The following is a 21405-nucleotide window of genomic DNA, read 5'->3' as shown; positions in this document are numbered from 1 at the left end:
TCCTCAAAGAATTCATAAATTTGTCAAATGCAACTTCCCTTTCATAAAACCATGTTGAATCTGCTTGATTGCATTGATTTTCTAAAATGTCCTGCTACTACTTCCTTAATGGATTCCAGCATTTTTCTAATGACAGATGTTGGCCCAACAGGCCTAACGTTTCCTGCTTTATCTCCCTCCATTCTTGAATAGGGGTGTTACATTTGCTGGGACCTTTCCAGAATCTAGAATTTTGGAAGATTGTAACCAATGCATCCACTTCTTTCAACCCTTACAGCTTCTGACCCCTGTCAACTCTCAACATTGCCTACATTTGCTTCTGCCCATTTATTGCTGAAGTACTTGTGCATGTCTTTGTCACTGCCAGACTCTACTATTATAGTGCTCATAGTCCATGCTATGTACACATCAAATTTTTCCTGTATGTCATGCTCACCCATTACTCCTGTCCTTGCTGACTTGCATTGGCTCTGATTTCTCCCACAACACCTCCAGTTTACAATTCTCACCCTTGTTTAAATCCTTTTCATGTTCCTGCCTGCCCCACCCCCTCCCCCATATCTCTGTAAACTCTTCTAGCCCTACCTGTCATAACTCTCCATTGCTTCTGACTCTGACCTTTTGTGCATGCATTCCCCCACTTCCCCCCCCTTTTTTTGGTTCCATCATTGGCATTAGTGCCTTCAGCCACCTAAGCCCTAATCTCTACCTCCTTTCCCCAAGACTTCCTAAAACCCACTTTTTGGCACCCCTCTGAATATCTCCTTTAGATCAACTCATTAGTTATATCCCACTCAGCTCATTCAACATAACTTCTCTTTACACACAAGTGCACACAACTTGCAATGTTTTCTATGTTTTCATGTCGCATCAGAATCTGTTGCGTTAAGATTCAGTTGCATTTTCTTAAATGTGATGTGCTCCATGTGGATAAAGGATGGTTTGACTTCAAATATTAATGTTCATGTCAAGAAGAAAGATGGCATATGTTCCACACTTTCCTCAAACCCAATTATTTATGCTGGCCTAGCTTGTTTTATGCTGATTATGTTCTGGCATATGCTAATTATATTCTCAGGAAATTTTGGTATACGTTGCCATTGGCAGGTTTGGTGTGGAAGCTGGCATAAATGAGGAGAAAGGAAATTCCATCCCAAACTTGCCAAAGTACTTGAAATGGAACTAACATTTCATTTTGAAATGATGTCAGACACTTGAGTTTTTTGGGTTGTTTTGACCTCCCAGAATGAAATGTAGCCATCTTAATTTAATGAGTATCTTGTTGGCACTAGCTACATATTCAAATACCTCCCAATAGGCATATTGGATTGTGATCTGAACACATGATCTCTAGATCCAGTTATTAGTATTTGGTTGTATTTTAGTCACAGTTGAGAGCAATAATCATTGTCTTGAAATTTCAGTTTATTCAAGCTCTTCAGTTGCATGCCATTTGCTGATATTTTTACTTGCTTCTGCCCTCTTCAGGGAAACGATGATTCATTCAGCATCCTAAAAATCTAATTTTTTTTTTTTCAAAGGTTTAGATATTCTAGTGCAAATGGGCAGTCTCCTCGCTAGGTCAATACTGCTAGGCAGCTATTTAAAAAAAAAACATAGAAACATAGAAAATAGGTGCAGGAGTAGGCCATTTGGCCCTTTGAGCCTGCACCACCATTCAATGAGTTCATGGCTGAACATGCAACTTCAGTTCCCCATTCCTGCTTTCTTGCCATACCCCTTGATCCCCCTAGTAGTAAGGACTACATCGAACTCCTTTTTGAATATATTTAGTGAATTGGCCTCAACAACTTTCTGTGGTAGAGAATTCCACAGGTTCACCACTCTGGGTGAAGAAGTTTCGCCTCATCTCAGTCCTAAATGGCTTACCCCTTATCCTTAGACTGTGACCCCTGGTTCTGGACTTGCCCAACATTGGGAACATTCTTCCTGCATCTAACCTGTCTAAACCTGTCAGAATTTTAAACATTTCTGAGATCCCCTCTTATTCCTCTGAACTTGTGAATACAAGCCCAGTTGAGCCAGTCTTTCTTGATGTCAGTCCTGCCATCCTGGGAATCAGTCTGGTGAACCTTTGCTGCACTCCCTCAATAGCAAGAATGTCCTTCCTCAAGTTAGGAGACCAAAACTGTACACAGTACTCCAGTTGTGGCCTCACCAAGGCCCTGTACAACTGTCGTAACATCTCCCTGCCCCTGTACTCAAATCCCCTCGCTATGAAGGCCAACATGCCATTTGCTTTCTTAACCGCCTGCTGTACCTGCATGCCAACCTTCAATGACTGATGTACCATGACACCCAGGTCTCTTTGCACCTCCCCTTTTCCTAATCTGTCACCATTCAGATAATAGTCTGTCTCTCTGTTTTTACCACCAAAGTGGATAACCTCACATTTATCCACATTATACTTCATCTGCCATGCATTTGCCCACTCACCTAACCTATCCAAGTCGCTCTGCAGCCTCATAGCATCCTCCTCGCAGCTCACACTGCCACCCAACTTAGTGTCATCCGCAAATTTGGAGATACTACATTTAATCCCCTCGTCTAAATCATTAATGTACAGTGTAAACAGCTGGGGCCCCAGCACAGAACCTTGCGGTACCCCACTAGTCACTGCCTGCCATTCTGAAAAGTCCCCATTTACTCCTACTCTTTGCTTCCTGTCTGACAACCAGTTCTCAATCCATGTCAGCACACTACCCCCAATCCCATGTGCTTTAACTTTGCACATTAATCTCTTGTGTGGGACCTTGTCGAAAGTCCAAATACACATCAACTGGTTCTCCCTTGTCCTCCACTGGAAACATCCTCAAAAAATTCCAGAAGGTTTGTCAAGCATGATTTCCCTTTCACAAATCCATGCTGACTTGGACCTATCATGTCACCTCTTTCCAAATGTGCTGTTATGACATCCTTAATTGATTCCATCATTTTACCCACTACTGATGTCAGGCTGACCAGTCTATAATTCTGTTTTTTCTCCCTCTTTTTTTAAAAAAAAAAAAAAAAGTGGGGTTACATTGGCTACTCTCCACTCCATAGGAACTGATCCAGAGTCTATGGAATGTTGGAAAATGACTGTCAATGCATCTGCTATTTCCAAGGCCACCTCTTACTTTGGGATGCAGACCATCAGGCCCTGGGGATTTATCGGCCTTCAATCCCATCAATTTCCCCAACACGATTTCCCTCAGTTCTTCCTTTGCACTAGACCCTCTGACCCCTTTTTTATATCCGGTAGGTTGTTTGTGTCCTCCTTAGTGAATACCGAACCAAAGTACTTGTTCAATTGGTCTGCCATTTCTTTGTTCCCAGCTATGACTTCCCCTGATTCTGACTGCAGGGTACCTATGTTTGTCTTTACTAACCTTTTTCTCTACATATCTATAGAAGCTTTTGCAGTCCATTTTAATGTTCCCTGCACGCTTCCTCTTGTACTCTATTTTCTCTGCCCTAATCAAACCCTTTGTCCTCCTTTGCTGAGTTCTAAATTTCTCCCAGTCGCTGGGTTCGCTGCTATTTCTGGCCAATTTGTATGCCACTTCCTTGGCTTTAATACTATCCCTGATTTCCCTTGACAGCCATGGTTGAGCCACCTTTCCTTTCTGATTTTTACACCAGACAGGGATGTACAATTTTTGTAGTTCATCCATGCGGTCTCTAAATGTCTGCCATTGCCCATCCACTGTCAACCCCTTAAGTATCATTTGCTAATCTATCCTAGCCAATTCACGCCTCATACCTTCAAAGTTACCCTTCTTTAAGTTCTGGACCATGGTCTCTGAATTAACTGTTTTCTTCTTCCTAATGTAGCAGAATTCCACTATATTATGGTCACTTTTCCCCAAGGGGCCTCGCACAACGAGATTGCTAATTAATCCTCATTACACAACACCCAGTCTAAGATGGCCTCCCCCTAGTTGGTTCCTTGACATATTGGTCTAGAAAACCAACCCTTATGCACTCCAGGAAATCCTCCTCCACCTTATTGTTTCCAGTTTGGTTAGCCCAATCTATATGCATATTAAAGTCAGCGCTCAACATTTTCAGGGAAATCGGACAGCAACTTCCAGCGACCGCACGTGCGCAGTTAAATGTGGAAATCAAAGTTGCTGTCTGATGCCCTACTCCTCCAAAAGCTGATATGCCATCTTGCCATTCAATGTATTTGAATGGGGCACATGAAGTTACTGTACTTAACTAATTTACAAACCAAACACTGCAGAGAAAGTTGAGGCTTGTCCATTCCAGTGCAAATATTTTTTTTATGACGTGGCAAATCTTAATTACAGGTTGGACCATTCTGGTCCGGCGCCCTTGGGACCTGACCAGCCAGACCAGAGACTTTTCCGAACCATGGGAGGTCAGCTGGTGACAACGACCCAGATGCATTCTGTGCATGCACTGCTCAGAAGCCTACTGCACAGCAATTGTCATCCAGAATCACTTTTTTTTAATTAAAATTTAAAAAAATCATCAGGCCTAGCTTTGGCGCCTCAAGTCAGCTGCTTGCCCTGCCTGCTTACCTCAATGAACACCAGCACCTCAAATTCACATGCATACGTGCACAAAACAAACTAGAGATCGGAGATGGTCAAGGAGAGACGCCGGCTCTCTTCCCACCCACGAACCTACTCCCGGCACCAGTCAGTGTGTAAACCGCGAGCAGAGCCTGACCTGATGGAAGCGGCAGCCTCCTTGTACTGATGCACGCGTGTGTGATGGATCCTGAGACGGAGAATCAGAGCCTCCCTCACGGACTCGCCCCTGAAGAGACAGTGAGCTGCAGGCAGCGCCATTGTGCAACATGTACGCGCTCTGTGTGGCTCCTGCTTGCAGCCTGTGGGCATGGTCCCCCACCACTACCAGAGCCCGCACTGACTGACTTGCTCCAGCCAGTCGCTGCGCATACATACACCGCTGCAACACTGCTTAAAGAGGCAGTACATGCCGGGACTGATGACTTCCAAACAAGCTCTCTGGCACTGAGAATTAACTTTTAAAAAAAAAAAAATAAGTGTGGAATCTCATTCTTCCAGATTTTCATTATTTTGGAGATTTAGAAACTTTTTTTGTTTTCTGTCTCTCAATCCAATCTTTATTTCACTTATACCTGATTTGCATTGAATTCTCTATTGTAACAGATACTTCCTAGTTCATACTCTGCTGCTCATTAACAATTCTTCAGTCTGGTTGGTTAAGGAGATAGTTGCTTGCCCTGTTCACAGGTCACATGCTTTGTCGAGGGTGCTGCACTTTTTGAATCTCATTTGCTGTACATTCCAGTGCAGAACCCCATTTATGGCCAAAGTAACGGTTCATTGTTGACTGCGCAAATTCAGCCCGTGTTCACATTAAGTACAAGCTATGCCATGTGTTCCACTTAAGTCTGCTTGTTACAACTTGCTGATCTTTCCTCCAGACTGAGACTTCAAGAAAAAAAATACATGTTTAACCTTTTTGGGATAGAGTTGAACTATGGCAATTGTCATGTGAGTGATTAACTTTTTTAAAATTTCTCATTTTTAGTGGTGCTCTTTTAAAGCTGGTTGCAATTGTATTGACAGTTATCCCACAATATTAATTGAAGTGTATCATTAAACATTCCATTGCATCCTGTTATAGTTTTTTTGAAACTCTTTACTTCCAGATGGTTTTGAAGAGGACCTGGCTGCAGTTAATGGAGAAGTATACCAGGTTAGTGTGGAAATACTTTCAAGAAATGCAGTAATGTTCATTCCAAAGAGTAAAAAACACTTGACAATTTTTTTGTATACTTGAGTAATTACACAAATCAATTTTGTGCATTTATATAACAAAATATAGCATACATTTTAGTTTCTTGCTGTGTGTTGGTAATCTACTGGAGATGGTAGCATGTGATTTGTTTTGGTTAGCAAGTTTAAGTAAAATTGCGATACAACTAACTGATTTTTACTCTTCAAATTCCAGAAGATGCAAGAAAATATTAAGTGTCTGACTTACTTAAATTCTCATTGGTTACAAAAAACTGGCATTAAACCATTTTTTTTGTGCAGTGGTATGACTGCACATTTTAACTTGGATTCCAATTTTTGGGCCTTTAAGTTGGCCGGGAATCAGAATGATATGCTGAAATTTCAGAACTTCAGGTTTTTTGAATTTGTAATAATTCCTGCATCTAGAAGTAGTCCACTAAGCTTTAGCTCAATGCACAAAACAGAATTTTGGTTGAACTGTCTATCCATGTAAATCATTAAACCTGTTGGGTTGTTAAACATCTTGTTTCCATTTTTTTGTGTGAGCAAAATAAGAGATTAATTACTCACATGGATTGCAAATGTGGGGAGATTGTCTACAATGTGCCAGGCTGTGGGAATTACTTGGTCTTCAGAGAAAGACATAGAAGCTGACACATCCTCATCAGGTGCATCTTCTAACAGCTGGTTAGTTCAAAAAAATTCAAGTAACCAGGGGGTGGGAGGGAAGGAATGGGCTTTATGATGGACAAGGGGATGTGATGACCTATATTTATAAAATGGCACTAGAAATGCCATTGATGTCACAAATCACAAGCATTGATGTCACAAATCACTGTTAAACATATAGTGATGACCAGCTTTAGTGAAGTTATGCAAGAAGTTGTGTTGACGTCCAAGCTTGATGGTGGTGCAGCATATGGTGGACTAAAGTTTAAGGGAGGAAATCGTTTTCAACATCAAAATGGAGAGAATGAAAAGTCTGATTGGACCTATCAAAATGTTCTGGGTACTAATAATATGCTTATTTTAACATAACCTGAAGATGAAACACTTAACAGAATTGTCTGTATTCTTGTACATTTAAGCAGGAATTGATGATAATTGCAGACCCATCAATAGAATTTGAGTCGTACTTGTGTAATGATCTGTTAATACAGGAGTCAAATGGCCCAAATGACAGTTATGCAGCAATAGCTCGAGCGGACCGCTTGAGCCAGGAACCTGAGAGCATTCGAAAGTGGAGAGAAGAGCAGATAACCCGTCTAGAAGATCTTGGTAAGAACTTGTGTACAAAGTTGCACAATTACTTAAACTATCTTGTCTTTGTAACCAATAGCATGGAAAGAAAATTTGGTCTCCACCTGTAATTTCTGTTTTAAGGTGGAGAAATTTGAAATGCAAACATTACTTGTTTTGAATTCAAATATACCCCATGGAAAAGAGGTAAATTGTTGTAAATTTGCTGTGAAAACCATTGAAAATGTTAAGCCTTGTTGAATGAGGTGTAACTGAGTTTTTAATAGCATACTAAGTCATAATTACTGCTCAACAACCTCTGGCCTAGAAAAACTAATTTTTGTGTATGTGGTCATTCCCTCACTAATATTTCAAATTTGGATGATTTTTAAAATAACGAAGTTTGTTGTTGCTATCTTAATTCCATGTGTATGTCTGATCTTTATTTCGCTTTCTATTAAATGATTTTAAAAAGCGAATTGTAATCTCTGCTTTTTACTTCCTGGTTTGATGTCTGAGAATTCTTCAATTTGATTGGTCTGGTTGATGGCGCCCCTGCTTCTGGACGCCACAGATCACCTGGTAGATGGAGCCTGATTGAAAAGTCACATCAGAATAGGGGAAATCAATGCTTTAGAGCCCACTAAATATTTATGGGCAGCTTTTTTCAAGGTGAGGGGTGAGCACCATCCCTTCGCCGCTGATCACAAAATCTGCACCATTGTGAATTAGTTGTATTTGGCCACCTCCATTTCCTAAAATCAATGTCCAATTTAATTTACCTACTAGAACATCCTGCAAAAATAAGCTCCTTTAAAGAATTGTAGGACAATGTGTCAGGCTGTGGGAATTACTTGGTCTTCAGAGAAAGACATAGAAGCTGACACATCCTCATTTGGTGCACCTTCTAACAGCTGGCTAGTGCAAAAAATTAAAGTAACCAGGGGGTGGGAGGGAAGGAAAAGGCTTTATGATGGACAATTGGCTTATTAAAACTAAGAAATAGGAGCAGGAGTAGGCTACCTGGCCCCTCAAGCCTGCTCCACCATTTAATAAGATCATGGCTGATCTGATCATAGACTCTGCTCCACTTGCCTGCCCGCTCCCATAACCCTTTATTCCCTTATCGCTCAAATCTGTTTCTCTGCCTTAAATATATTCAATGACCATCCTCCACAGCTCTCTGGGGCAGAGAATTCCATAGATTTACAACCCTCAGAAGAAATTCCTTCTTATCTTCCATTTTAAATGGGCTGCCCCTTAATTCTATGTCCCCTAGTTTTAGTTTCCCCTGAGTGAGAATATCCTCTGCATCCACCTTGTCGAGCCCCCTCATGTATGTTTTGATAAGATCACACCTCATTCTTCATTCCCAACCAATCCTCGAGTCAACCTACTCAACCCAGTGAACTGATGCAAGTGTATATCCTTAAATACAAAGACCAAAACTGTATGCAGTACTCTAGGTGTGGCCTCACCAATACCCTGTACAGCTGTAGCAGGATTTTTCTGCTTTTATACTCTTTTCCCCCCCCCCCCCCCCCCCCCCCCCCTCCCCTCCCCTCTTACAATAAAGGCTAACATTCCATTTGCCTTCCAGAATTCTTGCTGTACCTGCATACTAACTTTGTGTTTCATGCACAAGGATCCCCAGGTCCCTCTACTGCAGCACTTTGCAATTTTTCTCCTCGAAATTATTTGTGCTTTTTCTGCCAAAGTGGATAACCTCACATTTTCCCACATTATACTCCATCTGCCAAACTTTTGCCCACTCTCGTAACCTGTCTCTATCCCTTTGCAGATTTTGTCCCCTCCACAATTTGCTTTCCCACCCATCTTTGTATCATCAGCAAACTTGGCTAAATTACACTCGATCCCTTCATCCAAGTCATTAATATAGATTGTAAATAGTTGAGGACCCAGCACCAATCTGTGTGGCATCCCACTATTCACTGTTTACCAACTGGGAAAATTACCCATTTATCCTGACTCTGTTTTCTGTTAGCCAATCCTCGATCCATGTGAATATATTATCCCCAACCCTGTGAACTTTTATCTTGTGCAGTAACCTACTATGTGGCACCTTATTGAATGCCTTCTGGAAATCCAAATACACCACATTCACTAGTTTTCCCTTTATCCACCTTGCTCGGTACATCCTCCAAGAACTCCAGCAAATTTGTTCAACATGATTTCCTTTTCATAAAATCTTGCTGACTCTGCTTGCTTGATGTTTTTCCAAATGTCCTGTTACTGCTTCCTTAATAATGGACTCCAGCATTTTCCTAATGACCAATGTTGGGCTAACTGGTCTATAGTTGCCTGGTTTTTATCTGCCTCCTTTTTTAAATTAGGGGTGTTACATTTGTGATTTTCCAATATGCTGGGACTGCCCCAGAATCCAGGGAATTTTGGTAGATTACATAAATAGGAGCAGGAATAGGCCATACGGTCCCTCGAGCCTGCTCTGCCATTTAATACGATCATGGCTAATCCAATCATGGACTCGGGTCCACTTCCCTGTCCACTCCCCATAATCTCTCTCTCTCTTTTTCTCTCTCTCTCTCTCTCTCTCTCTCTCTCTCTCTCTCTCTCTCTCTCTCTCTCTCTCTCTCTCTCTCCTCTTTTATTCAATGACCCAGCTGCCACAGATTTACAACCCTCGGAAGAAATTCCTCTTCTACTGTTTTAAATGGGAGGCCCATTATTTGAAGATCATGCACTCTGGTTCTAGTCTTCCCCCACCAGTGGAGATATCCTCTCTGCATCCATCTTGTCAAGCCCCCTCATTATTTTATGTTTTGATAAGATCACCTCATTCATCTGAATTCCAATGAGTAGAGGCCCAACTGACACTACCTTTCCTCCATAAGTCAATCACCTCATCTCTGGAATCAACCTAGTGAACCTTCTCTGAACTGCCCCCAAAGCAAGTATATCCTTTTGTAAATATGGAAACCAATGCATCCAGTATCTCTGCTTTAGATCCTACAGTCTTCATAAAAGTGGCTGCAATCAGGTCATGGGGGACTTGTCTGACTAGAATATAATTAGTTTATGCCATGGTTCTGAAGCTTCTGCCAGAATCTGAATGTGATTAAAAATGATTTGGTCTTTGAGTAGTCTCATTTATAAAAAAAAAGTTTGTTTTAAATTCATATTTTACTGGTGTTTCATACAGAAGCTTGTAGATGTGTAACTTGTATTGCAGACGCAAGTAGGTTATTAGTAGCTTATTTACGTAAACTATTGTCCCATTATGCACTTGTGCCATCTTTATGGAAGTGGGCCTAGTTTGTTTTGCATTCCATGGCACTTGGTCTATATCTTGTGCAGGTCATTGTTCATATCAAGTAGACTCTTGAAGACAACTGAGAATAAAGCATATGAATTTATCAACTTTGGACCAAGAAATGGGAAGAAACTGGGAATCGAGTGTTAAGAAGTGGGTCAGTGCTGGGACCCCTACTATTTACAATCTATTACTGACTTGGAAGAAGGGACTAAGTGTAACGTAGCCAAGTTTGCTGACGATCCAAAGATGGGATGAAAAGCAATGTATGAGGAGGACATAAAATCTGCAAAAGGACATAGACAGGCTAAGTGAGTGGGCAAAAATTTGGCAGATGGAGTATAATGTTGGAAAGTGTGAGGTCATGCACTTTGGCAGAAAAAAAATCAAAGAGCAAGTCATTATTTAAACGGAGAAAGATTGCAAGGTGCTGCAGTACAGCAGGACCTGGGAGTACTTGTACCTGCATAGTATTATCTGAATGGTGACAGATTAGGAAAAGGGGAGGTGCAAAGAGACCTGGGTGTCATGGTACATCAGTCATTGAAGGTTGGCATGCAGGTGCAGCAGGCGGTTAAGAAAGCAAATGGCATGTTGGCCTTCATAGCAAGGGGATTTGAGTACAGGGGCAGGGAGGTGTTGCTACAGTTGTACAGGGCATTGGTGAGGCCACACCTGGAGTATTGTGTACAGTTTTGGTCTCCTAACCTGAGGAAGGACATTCTTGCTATTGAGGGAGTGCAGCGAAGGTTCACCAGACTGATTCCCGGGATGGCGGGACTGACCTATCAAGAAAGACTGGATCAACTGGGCTTGTATTCACTGGAGTTCAGAAGAATGAGAGGGGACCTCATAGAAACATATAAAATTCTGACGGGGTTAGACAGGTTAGATGCAGGAAGAATGTTCCCAATGTTGGGGAAGTCCAGAACCAGGGGTCACAGTCTAAGGATAAGGGGTAAGCCATTTAGGACCGAGATGCGGAGGAACTTCTTCACCCAGAGAGTGGTGAACCTGTGGAATTCTCTACCACAGAAAGTTGTTGAGGCCAATTCACTAAATATATTCAAAAAGGAGTTAGATGAGGTCCTTACTGCTAGGGGGATCAAGGGGTATGGCGAGAAAGCAGGAATGGGGTACTGAAGTTGAATGTTCAGCCATGAACTCATTGAATGGCGGTGCAGGCTAGAAGGGCCGAATGGCCTACTCCTGCACCTATTTTCTATGTTTCTATGTATCCTTGTTTCATGCACAACAGGTGATCAAGAAGGCCAATGGTATCTTGGCCTTTATTGCAAAGGGGATGGAGTATAAAAGCAGGGAAGTCTTGCTACAGCTGTGTAAGGTATTGGTGAGGCCACACCTGGAATACCGAGTGCAGTTTTGCTTTCCATATTTATGAAAGGATATACTTGCTTTTGGAGGCAGTTCAGAGAAAGTTCACTAGGTTGATTCTGGGGATGAGGGGATTGATTTGAGGAAAAGTTGAGTAGGTTGGGCCTCTACTCATTGGAATTCAGAAGAATGAGAGGTGACCTTATCAAAACGTATAAGATTGAGGGGGCTTGACCAGATGGATGCCGAGAGGATGTTTCTGCTCATAGGGGAGACTAGAATGAGGGGGCATGATCTTAGAATAAGGGCCACCCATTTAAAACAGATGAGAAATTTCTTGAGGGTTGTGAATCTGTGGAATTTGCTGTCTGAGCTATGGAAGCTGGGACATTGTCTATTTCTATCTTAAATTTATTCAATTTCTTAAACGATAAGGGGTTATGGGGAGCGGACGGGGAAGTGGAGCTGAGTCCATGATCAGATCAGCCATGATCTTGAATGGCAGAGCAGGCGCAAGGGGCTGCATGGCCTACTCCTGTTCCTATTTCTTATGTTTGAAATACAGCCAGCTGTTGGTTGTCGAACTTGTAAATCAACATTAGACAAGTAAAAGTTGAGTACTTTCTTGCTGTCCTACAGCTATAGAATTGTTTTTCCTCTCCTTAGATGCTGCTTCTCGAAAAGCCGAAATGGAATGGAAAGAGAAGGCAAAAAAGGAACTGGAAGAGTGGTATGTTCGACAGAATGAGCAGTTGGAGAAAATCAAGAAGAATAACAGGTATGGCTAAAAATATTTGCTTTATTTAAATTTAAAAATCCATATGGCTGTAGAAAATACCTAATCCTAAACCTGGTGCTGCAATTATAAAAGGCTGCAGAATACGCTGACTTCAAAATTAGAAAGTTGTTGCCTTCAATTAAAAGTAGCCTGTAAAACATTAGAAACTTAAATTGCCTTGCCCATCGAGTATACATTTGGGTCTCAAACTATTCTGTATCGTTTCACTAAACTTGTGAATAACTGCAGAATCAAATTTTCATTCTTGCTAAGCCAGTTATAGCTACAATGTGTTTTAAACTTAATTGAGTGGATTTGTTTTCAAGTTTGTGATTTATTATAGCAATAATTTGAACTAACCAAAAATAATGTTGGATATCTGATTAATACTTCAAGTAATTCCAAATCTAGAGTATTACAGGCTGTATTAAAGTGGAAGTTTATAACTTAAAAAAATTGCTTTCCTGTTCACAGTCCCTCATGAGCATACAAATGTAAGTGTATTTCATGAAACTATTAGACTTGTAGCTTTGCATTCATTTTATGAAGCCATTGTATAAGGGTACATTGGCATATTGAGGACATTGTATAGATGTGGGTGTATAATTTTTGTGAAGGTGTTCATTTGCATACATGACAGGTGTATGTTCAAGAGGAATATGTTGACATGATGAGGCTTGGCACAACTGTACTTGGAGTGATTGAGCTTGGGGGTGGGGGGGTAAAGCAGCTTGTTTGATCTTGGGTTCTGATGGTTAGTGTGGTGGTTCTCTATGTTGAGGGATGTTGTTGCAAAAATTACTGTTAAGAAAAATACTAATGCTGCTTGGCTCATTCTTCCTTCCTCTTCCCTCTATCTTGCCTGCCCCAGAGCATCTAGCTATCCTTGAGAGTCTGGAAGAGAAGCACTTTTTTTTATTTTTAAAAACACTAATGAGTAACTTTTCCAGTTTCAATGTTTTGTTTTTAGTCACTTTTTTTAAATTTTAGCAATTTTCATGAATTAAGTTTTTAAACCCTTCAACATATTTCTCCTGTTTGCCATGTGATGGTCAAGCATCTCTTCTAGTGGGAAGAGAATTCAATCCTAAAAATGCAGACAGGAGTTACTGAGGGGAACGGCTACACCAATTCCATGTAGGTTTTAAAATCTTGCTTTGTGCTGGTGATACGACTGTACCTTCGCCAGTCTGTAGGCTGAATGTTCCTAATTGAATTCTTCCAGTCAAAGATTAAATTACTGCAACAGTAGAATAAAACGATTAAAAAAATTGGTGCATTGCAGGTACTTCAACATTAGCTACACAGGATCAAACCAATACTATGACATTCAGCAATTGGATCTTTTCACAACACAGTGGACCTTTGTAGATGTGTTCTGAGCTCAGCAAACCAGTTTTATACCCTTATATACTAACTGAACATTTGGAGAACTTTTTTTTTCCATTTATGGATATTTGCAGAACAAGATGCACATCTTTGAAGGTGGCAGGACACATACACATCATCTTTGAAGGTGGCAGACTGTTAAAGCATGGGGTCCTTGGCTTCATAAATCGTGGTATAGCATACAAAAGTAAAGAAGTTATGTTGAATCTTTATAAATCACTGGTTGGGCCTCAGCTGGTGTGTTCTCCAATACAGGGCACCACACTTTAGGAAGGATGGAGAGGATTCAAAGGAGATTTACTTATAGTACCTGGGCTAATGGACTTCAGTTTTGTGGAGACTAGGGATGCTAGGATTGTTCTTCCTTGGAAGCAGTGAAGGTTAAAGGGAGATTTCAGGTGTTTTTAAAAAAAAATGTTTGAGGGTTGGTAAACCGAGGATGCAGATTTGAGATGATTGGCAAAGAACCAGAGGGGAGATTACAAGTTTTAATGCAGCAAGTTGTGATCTGGAATGCACTGAAGGTGGTGGAAGCTGATTCGATAGTAGCTTTCAAAAGGGAACAGGATATGTATTTAAAGAGAGAATTGCAGGGCCTTGGAGGAAGAGCAGGGGGGTAGGATTAATTGGATACATCTGTCAAAGTGCTGACACTAGAGGCCAAATGGCCTCCTGTGCTGTGTGGTTCTATAATTTGCAGAAAGGCTTGTGGTTTTGAAATGGAGTTTTACTTGAAATATTTGTGCATACTCGTAATATTTTGGCAAAAATTGTAATATTCAGACAACATGCTTTTTAATTTGTGATTTGACCATTTTGTAAAAATTATTAATGTAAGCATGCTTAAACTAATTTTCTGATGTGAATGTTTTCTAAGTACTTGTATGCAGCTGATCATTTCTAGAACTGCATGCAATGACAGTGGATTCATTGAAAATGGAGTCCATAAATGCTTTAGTGACTGTTGTAAAATGGTTTTGTTTAGGGCTAGTGAAGTATCGATGTTGCTGTAACAATACTCTTATTTTCAACTGCAGATTTCCAATAAAAGTTTATTTCAACATCTAACTACTTTCTTAGTTTTATTCCAGGCAAAGGTGAAATACTTTCTACTGCAGATACTCAACTTTTTTTACTAAAAATATTAACACTGTCCTTCCTCTTTTTTTTCTTTATCCTTTCTCTACCCACCTGTTGCAACTTCTGTGCTCCTTTCCTGTTGGTCCGCTGGTTCACTCTTTCTGGACTAACATGCATGCGCACTAGGATCGCTGACGAAGCTTTCTACAAACAGTCCTTCGCTGATGTGATAGGCTACGTGTATGTTGGCTACTTATTTCTCTTTTTTATAATTATACATTAGTGCTATGACATTTTAGAACTTCATTTTGCTGTTTGAAATCTGAGTTAATGGTATTGCTTTGAAACTTAGTGTTTTATGTAGTCTGCACTTTAGATTTGCACACTGTTGAGCTGATCAATAATAGTTGCACAGCCAGCTTTTTAATGTAATTAATTTAGTAACTGTTAGATTCTTTCAATGCAGCCAAATGTTGGTTCCTTCCCTCAAAGGGGAACTCATTTAAGACCTGGTTCCATGTCTTTTCTGACTATACTGCCTCCTCCCTTCTCCCCCCCCCACCACCCCTGTGCACAAGTGGGCTGCTGTTCAGATGAGACTAGATGTGTTGGAGCTAATTTACTGTCAAACTTAATCTGTTCTACAAAGTACATGTCCATTTAAGAAGTCATTGAATCATCAATAGCACAGTCCCTTGCTAACCTCCTCTTCTAAGCTCTGTGTTGAGGTCAGTTGCAACATCTCCTGCTAGTCTGGTTAAAATCAGCTAGCTTAGTATGGACTAGGGATTGAATGTGGACTTTTTATATACCTTTTCTAATTCTAATGTACAAACTTCATAAATGATTCATCACATTTGTTTGTAATCAAAAGTTCAATGATGTACAATCTTGTCCAAGTGCACATGTCCATTTAATAAAAATATTGTGCATGGATTAAACGCCAAATGTTATGGTAAGTCCTGGAAAATAATACTTTCCAAGATGGGGAATTTTTCATAACACAATTTTTAGTAACATTGCTCATCGAGTTTATTTACATTTTCCAGTTTAACTTTCACTGGAAACTGCACTCCTAGAGGTGTTGTACAAGCTGAAAGGTGTAACTAGTCTTCAAATAGTTCTGCAGATATTCCTAGATTGGGGAAATGCTTGTGCCCAAAGGCTGGCAGAATACTTGTGTAGTTCTTCTTCCCATGCAGAGGACATGTGATAAATGAGTTTCTGTTGAGTTAATATCATACTTTTAGCTGTCTGTGCTTTTAGTATCATATTCACAAAATTACATCCTTGACTCAGTTTTAACAAACCATGCTTTTCCACAGTATTTCAATTAAAGAAAGATAACTATCTTCAGTTTGCCATATCTTTGATCTGGTTTCCTCAACAAACTTTGTTCTTTTACCTATGCCTAAATCATTTTGTATATAGGTCTTGGCACAGAACCCTGGGGCCTAACCAATCTGGAAACATTCCTTTTACTTCTCTCTATCCATGCTGCTATAATTCCTTTCATACCACGTGTCTTGGTTCTCACAGCAAGTCTCCATATAAAGCCTCTAAGACCACTGTTTGAATACTGCAGTTTTGGGGTCCCTGCTATAGGAAGTATGTTGAAGCAATGGAAAAGTTTACAGTACAGATTCACTGGTGTGTGACCTGTTATAAGGTAATAAAGAAATGAAGAAAGGCATGAAATTTGGGGTATTTTCATTGCAACAGAGATTAAAGGGGTTTAAAATTATGAAGCAATGCGACGGTATAGATAGAAACAATTTCCAGTGATTGAGGGATATAGACTAAGGAGACATGGATGTAACACACAATCCATATGATTATACATTTGGGACAGGGTATGAGACTTTTTTGTTATACTAGGTTGTGAGACTGTAAAATATACTACTGTTGGTGACTAGAAACCATACCAACTTTTAATAGGTTAAAGATGGTTAAGGGAATCTGGAATTAAAGGTATGAGAAGTGGCCACATGGGGTTAGGACTACTGCTCGTGTAGGATAAACACCCACTGGCTGGCTGAATAATTTGTATTCTAATTTTCTATTGTATCTCCTTTCCAGCAGTATTGCCCATGGTTTAACATTTTTAAAGGCTTCATGTAAAGCGATAGTGTCCTTAGCTTGAATTTTATAGTATTTTTGCCCATCTGAGGTGAAGTAGAAGTCCGCAAGACGAGTTGTGCACACTGAAGTGGATAGTGTTGGTGTTTAAGCACTCTACTCTTAACATCCAGACTGAAGGATAGAATGTGCTGTTGGCAACAATATAAAGCTGAAATAATTATTAAAAGCCTACTGCAAAAGAGCTTGTTGAAAAGACTACACAGAACTGAGCATTTACTTGGTGTTCCCAAAATATTACGGGCTAGAAATTTGGCTATTTTGTGACCAGGTTTTTGGTGCTATTTCACCCTTTTTGGCAAAAACCTGGTCAGCGGGAAATTCAGTGACCGTTGTGCAACGGTGCTTTCAACATACCACTGGGAGAGAAGTGCTGTTGTGCAACAGTCGAAATAACACTTTCACCAGAAATTTGATGTGCTCTGCACCCATATTCTGCGCTCAGGATACCGACTGGGAAAAACCTGTCGTAGCAGCCCTACCAGCAGCGGTAAGTATGAAGACTTGCAAAAAGGTAAGTTAAAGTTTTATTTTTAATTCTCTTGTAGTGATTTGATCAGTATGTAAATGAATTTATTTTTTATTTTTCCACCCTCCCAAGGTGCCTCAGCGGTATTGGCCTTGGACCAAAGTTGCTGAGGATTGCGGTTTGCACCGCACATTCTTGTGCAACGTGGATTTTTACAGCTGCACAAATAAATTAAAGGTTGATAGCAAAGCCAAAAACTAATTTTGGCAAAAAAATTACTGTGTTCGCAACTGAATTTCTAGCCCCAAGAGTCCCAATTTGAAGTAATAACTCTGGATGGTATTGCTTGGCAGCACCCCTTTGTATGCAGGAGTTTTCAAGCAGAGCTAAATTATGTGATGAACCAAGAACATCCAGTGAGCTTCATGAAATTGAATGTCCAAATACGTACTGTTTGGCTTCAAGCTGCCAGTAACTACCAGGCCAAATTCTGAAGCCCTGGCTCTGTTACTGTTCTAACTAATAGTTTTAAATGCTTTTGTGGTGAAGGTACCATAATTTCTATTTTTTTAGATCTCGACGACTCCAGTATCTGCATTTCATCTCTTAATTTCTTCATGATCCATATTGTAACTGGTCTTGTGACTACAGTGTAAGTCAAGATGTACTTGACCTGTTTATCTGAAGATATTTCGATCAAACTCCACCCAATCATTTTGGTTCTGTCATGCTGTAACCCCAAAATGTTTAACCTTTCAACAATCTGCTTTCAGACACATCTGTCCAAGTTGATCTTCACCCTCCTGGTAATGATGCAAAGGATATTTAGCTGTTTTGATTTCTGTGGAGTAACACAACTCAAATTAATTCCATACAGAATTTGTGGGTTTATAGTCTTGGTTGTCTGCAAACCAGAGCTATGAAAGTTGCTATATTTTGTTTGTTTTATAGCTTTTATTTTTGAATCCTGATTAAATATTTTGGCCAGTCCTTCAGTAGACTGGGTACCCCATCTGGGGAAACTGAAATTGTACCTTGCAAAGTCCTTGCCCCCTTGGGTAAAGGAAAATTGAGGGAGTAAAGTGGAATTTCTGACTGCAGAAAACGCATTTTTGTATATTCCTGAGTTGAAAGAATGGGTACAGAGCTTAGTGGATGATACTGGACTATAAACTCTGAATCAGGGACTTCCAATCTCTCCATGATGAGCTGTGAAATTGAACTCAATAAATACTGCATGAAGTGTTGCGAAGTTTGCAATGGCTTCAGCTGTGCTATGAAAATGACCCAACTACATGTAACTAATCACTATGGGAATAAACATGATTTTAATAATGTGCCATTTGCTTCTCATTCTTTATGTTGGCAGGCTATGAAAAATGACCTTGTCATTTCAGTTTTCCATCAAATTACATGATTGGCATGTTGGTCTGCATTTCTCAACAATCCATCCTTTCATTCACTTTTTTAGTAACAAATTTACATATTCTGTTCAGGGAAAGTGGTAGTTTTGTCATTCTTGAATGGAAAACTTGATATTAGTGACAAAGGACTTGTAGTTCACACATGCAAAAAAGTAAATCCTAAAGTTGAACTGTTTAGGCTGAGAGTTCTATCTGTATTAAAATGTTAACTTTCCTAATTAGAACAGCGAACTTTATGAATCAAGTTAATTGGAAAATTAATGAAGCCTTGAACACTGATGCACATTTTGATCATTTTGGTAGTTTGAGGAAGAGCAAGCTGATTTTTCTGTCTTCAAAGTCGATTATGCTGAATGGATGTGGCTAAATGTTATACATCGTTTGGTACGAAGCCATACAAACATGAAGGTTCCAGATTCAATCCCTGGTCTTTACTAATGTAACTAGTCTTGCTGGAGTAGTAAAAGGGGTACTATAAATGGCCTCCATTCCTTGAGATGGAATCCAGAGTTTCTGCTCCTGATTTCGATGGCGAAGCCTTGCTGGAACATCCAATTAAGCAAGCATGGTTTGGGGGGGGGGGGGTGGGGTGGTGGTGGTGTGTGGTGGGGGTGGGTAGGAGAAGGTACTGCAGAGCATTGCTGCTGCCTGTGCACCTCTACCTAAGGAGGATTCATTGTCTTCAGAAGGTGGGGGAAAGTGTTTGTGATCTTCGGCTGAAGTTGCCAACAGTAGGAAGTAAACCTATCCACATCACCAGCATGTAGCAAAGTCCTGTTTGAAAATGTTGTTGGACATTCATTCAGTGAACTTATCAATGTGATGCTTATTGACCATCTTGCCTCATCTGTGACTTATCATTTCAGAGCTGCTGAAGAGGCCTTTGTCCAGGATTGTAATGAAGATGCACCTGGCACAGAATGGGAGCGAGTAGCACGCCTTTGTGATTTCAATCCCAAAACCAGCAAGCAGTCGAAGGATGTATCACGTATGCGTTCTGTACTGATATCACTTAAGCAGGCACCATTAGTCCGCTAGACATGCTACATAACACTTAAATGTGGGCATTCATACTAGCTCTAGTTGCATCCCACAAAATTGACGGCCATTAGAATAGAAGGATGAGTGTTGGTCATTCCTGTTTGGACCAAACCAGTGTAAATTACAAGATCTGATGTGTTAAGTGATTTTTTTTTCCCTTTTTTTTTCCAACTGTTCGTGTGGTTTGTTGCCAATTCCTTGGGTTATTGGGCAGGCCAGTAAAATGGTTGCCCTCGTACACTCCTGAATCTGATTAATGTTTAACTTTCTCAATTATTGATATCCCCACACTGTCCTTGTGCTGCATCACATGACTATTTATGCATGAATTATGAGTGCAATCTATTGGCCCTTGTTTAAAAATCATGTTGACTACACTGTTCATTAAAAATTAAATATTAAAACTTGGTTTTGTTTGTTCAATGTCTGTTTAAAACATGCAGTTGATAAGTCTTTTGGATGTTCTCAGGTTTGTTTATGATCACCCCACCTTAGGATGGTGAAACATTATGTACCTCTCCCCAGTTATTAATGCCAATTGTGGCCAATTTTTGGCAGGTTGGGGATTTCTTGAAGATATTTTCCAACTCTTGGCCTAAGATAATCTCCAGGAGACTTTGGCTATCCATTACAGTACCAATATACTTCTCTAACACTTTCTCTCCACCCTTCCATATGTTTGAATGTTCTGTACAGTTCTAGATTACTAAAGACAGTACAGGATTAAAAGACCACTTTCATCTGAGGTCAGTCTCCAAGTCAAAATTCTAAACTTTTTCATGCCTATCTGCTGGATTTAAAAAAAAAAAATCCATTGCCCTCTTAGTGCAAACAGACAATGCTCTAAATTATCATTCTAGCTATATTCATCACTATCTGCATAACATTGTATCTTGGATGTGCTTATATTTTTCTTCACTAATCTCTTGTTCTAGACCGTCTGTTAACTTGATCCCAGAGTTCAAGGTTTAAAACTGTTAAAATAAAATAAAAAATATCTCCAGCTGCCTCCCCACTGCAAGTGTAGAAGTCCCTAGTACCTACAATTCCACTGCCCACCCCCCCCAAACACAAGTGACCAATCATTTATCAATCTAGTTGCACTCACTTGTGCTCATTCGGAGGCCAGGATGTCCTTTTTTTTTCATTGCCCCCCCCCCCCCCCCCCATAGATGTCCAAACTATACAGAAAACTTCAAGATGAACTATACTTCGTACAAACTCTGGGTCCTGAATGTACTTCCTGGGAATTTACATCCCAGAACCCAGATTGCCTTTTCAACAGTGTTGCATGTTATGCTGACAGCTTACAGGCAAATCTCCAGTCTTCCTGCTGTTTCCTATAGATTGTTTCTACTAACTAACTTCCTGTAATTTCCCTTCCTCCACTTCATGACTTTGAATGTTAAATGACATCTCCCAGCTTGTCCAGATCCCTCTTCAACTGGCTAAATGGC

General features: G+C 40.3%; 1 protein-coding gene across 2 annotated transcripts in view; it reads left to right on the top strand.

Annotated features, from left to right (window-relative positions):
- cltb (clathrin, light chain B) overlaps positions 1–20352 on the top strand; it is a 29006-nt gene extending 8654 nt beyond the window's left edge. The window contains exons 2-6 of one of the 2 annotated variants that reach the window (XM_070878472.1): positions 5675–5721; positions 6923–7040; positions 12295–12406; positions 15062–15115; positions 19774–20352. In XM_070878472.1, coding sequence (XP_070734573.1) covers positions 5675–5721; positions 6923–7040; positions 12295–12406; positions 15062–15115; positions 19774–19945 — 503 coding nt within the window. In that variant the 3' untranslated portion in view covers positions 19946–20352. The remainder of the gene's footprint in view (positions 1–5674; positions 5722–6922; positions 7041–12294; positions 12407–15061; positions 15116–19773) is intronic. The other variant, XM_070878473.1, reaches the window with a different exon arrangement.
- The last annotated feature ends 1053 nt before the right edge of the window (positions 20353–21405 follow it).

Source organism: Pristiophorus japonicus, chromosome 4 (genome assembly GCF_044704955.1).
Source record: "Pristiophorus japonicus isolate sPriJap1 chromosome 4, sPriJap1.hap1, whole genome shotgun sequence".
In the NCBI taxonomy this organism is placed as follows: domain Eukaryota; kingdom Metazoa; phylum Chordata; class Chondrichthyes; family Pristiophoridae; genus Pristiophorus; species Pristiophorus japonicus.
Note: the sequence above shows the minus strand (reverse complement) of the source record. Positions and strands in the feature narration are given on the sequence as shown.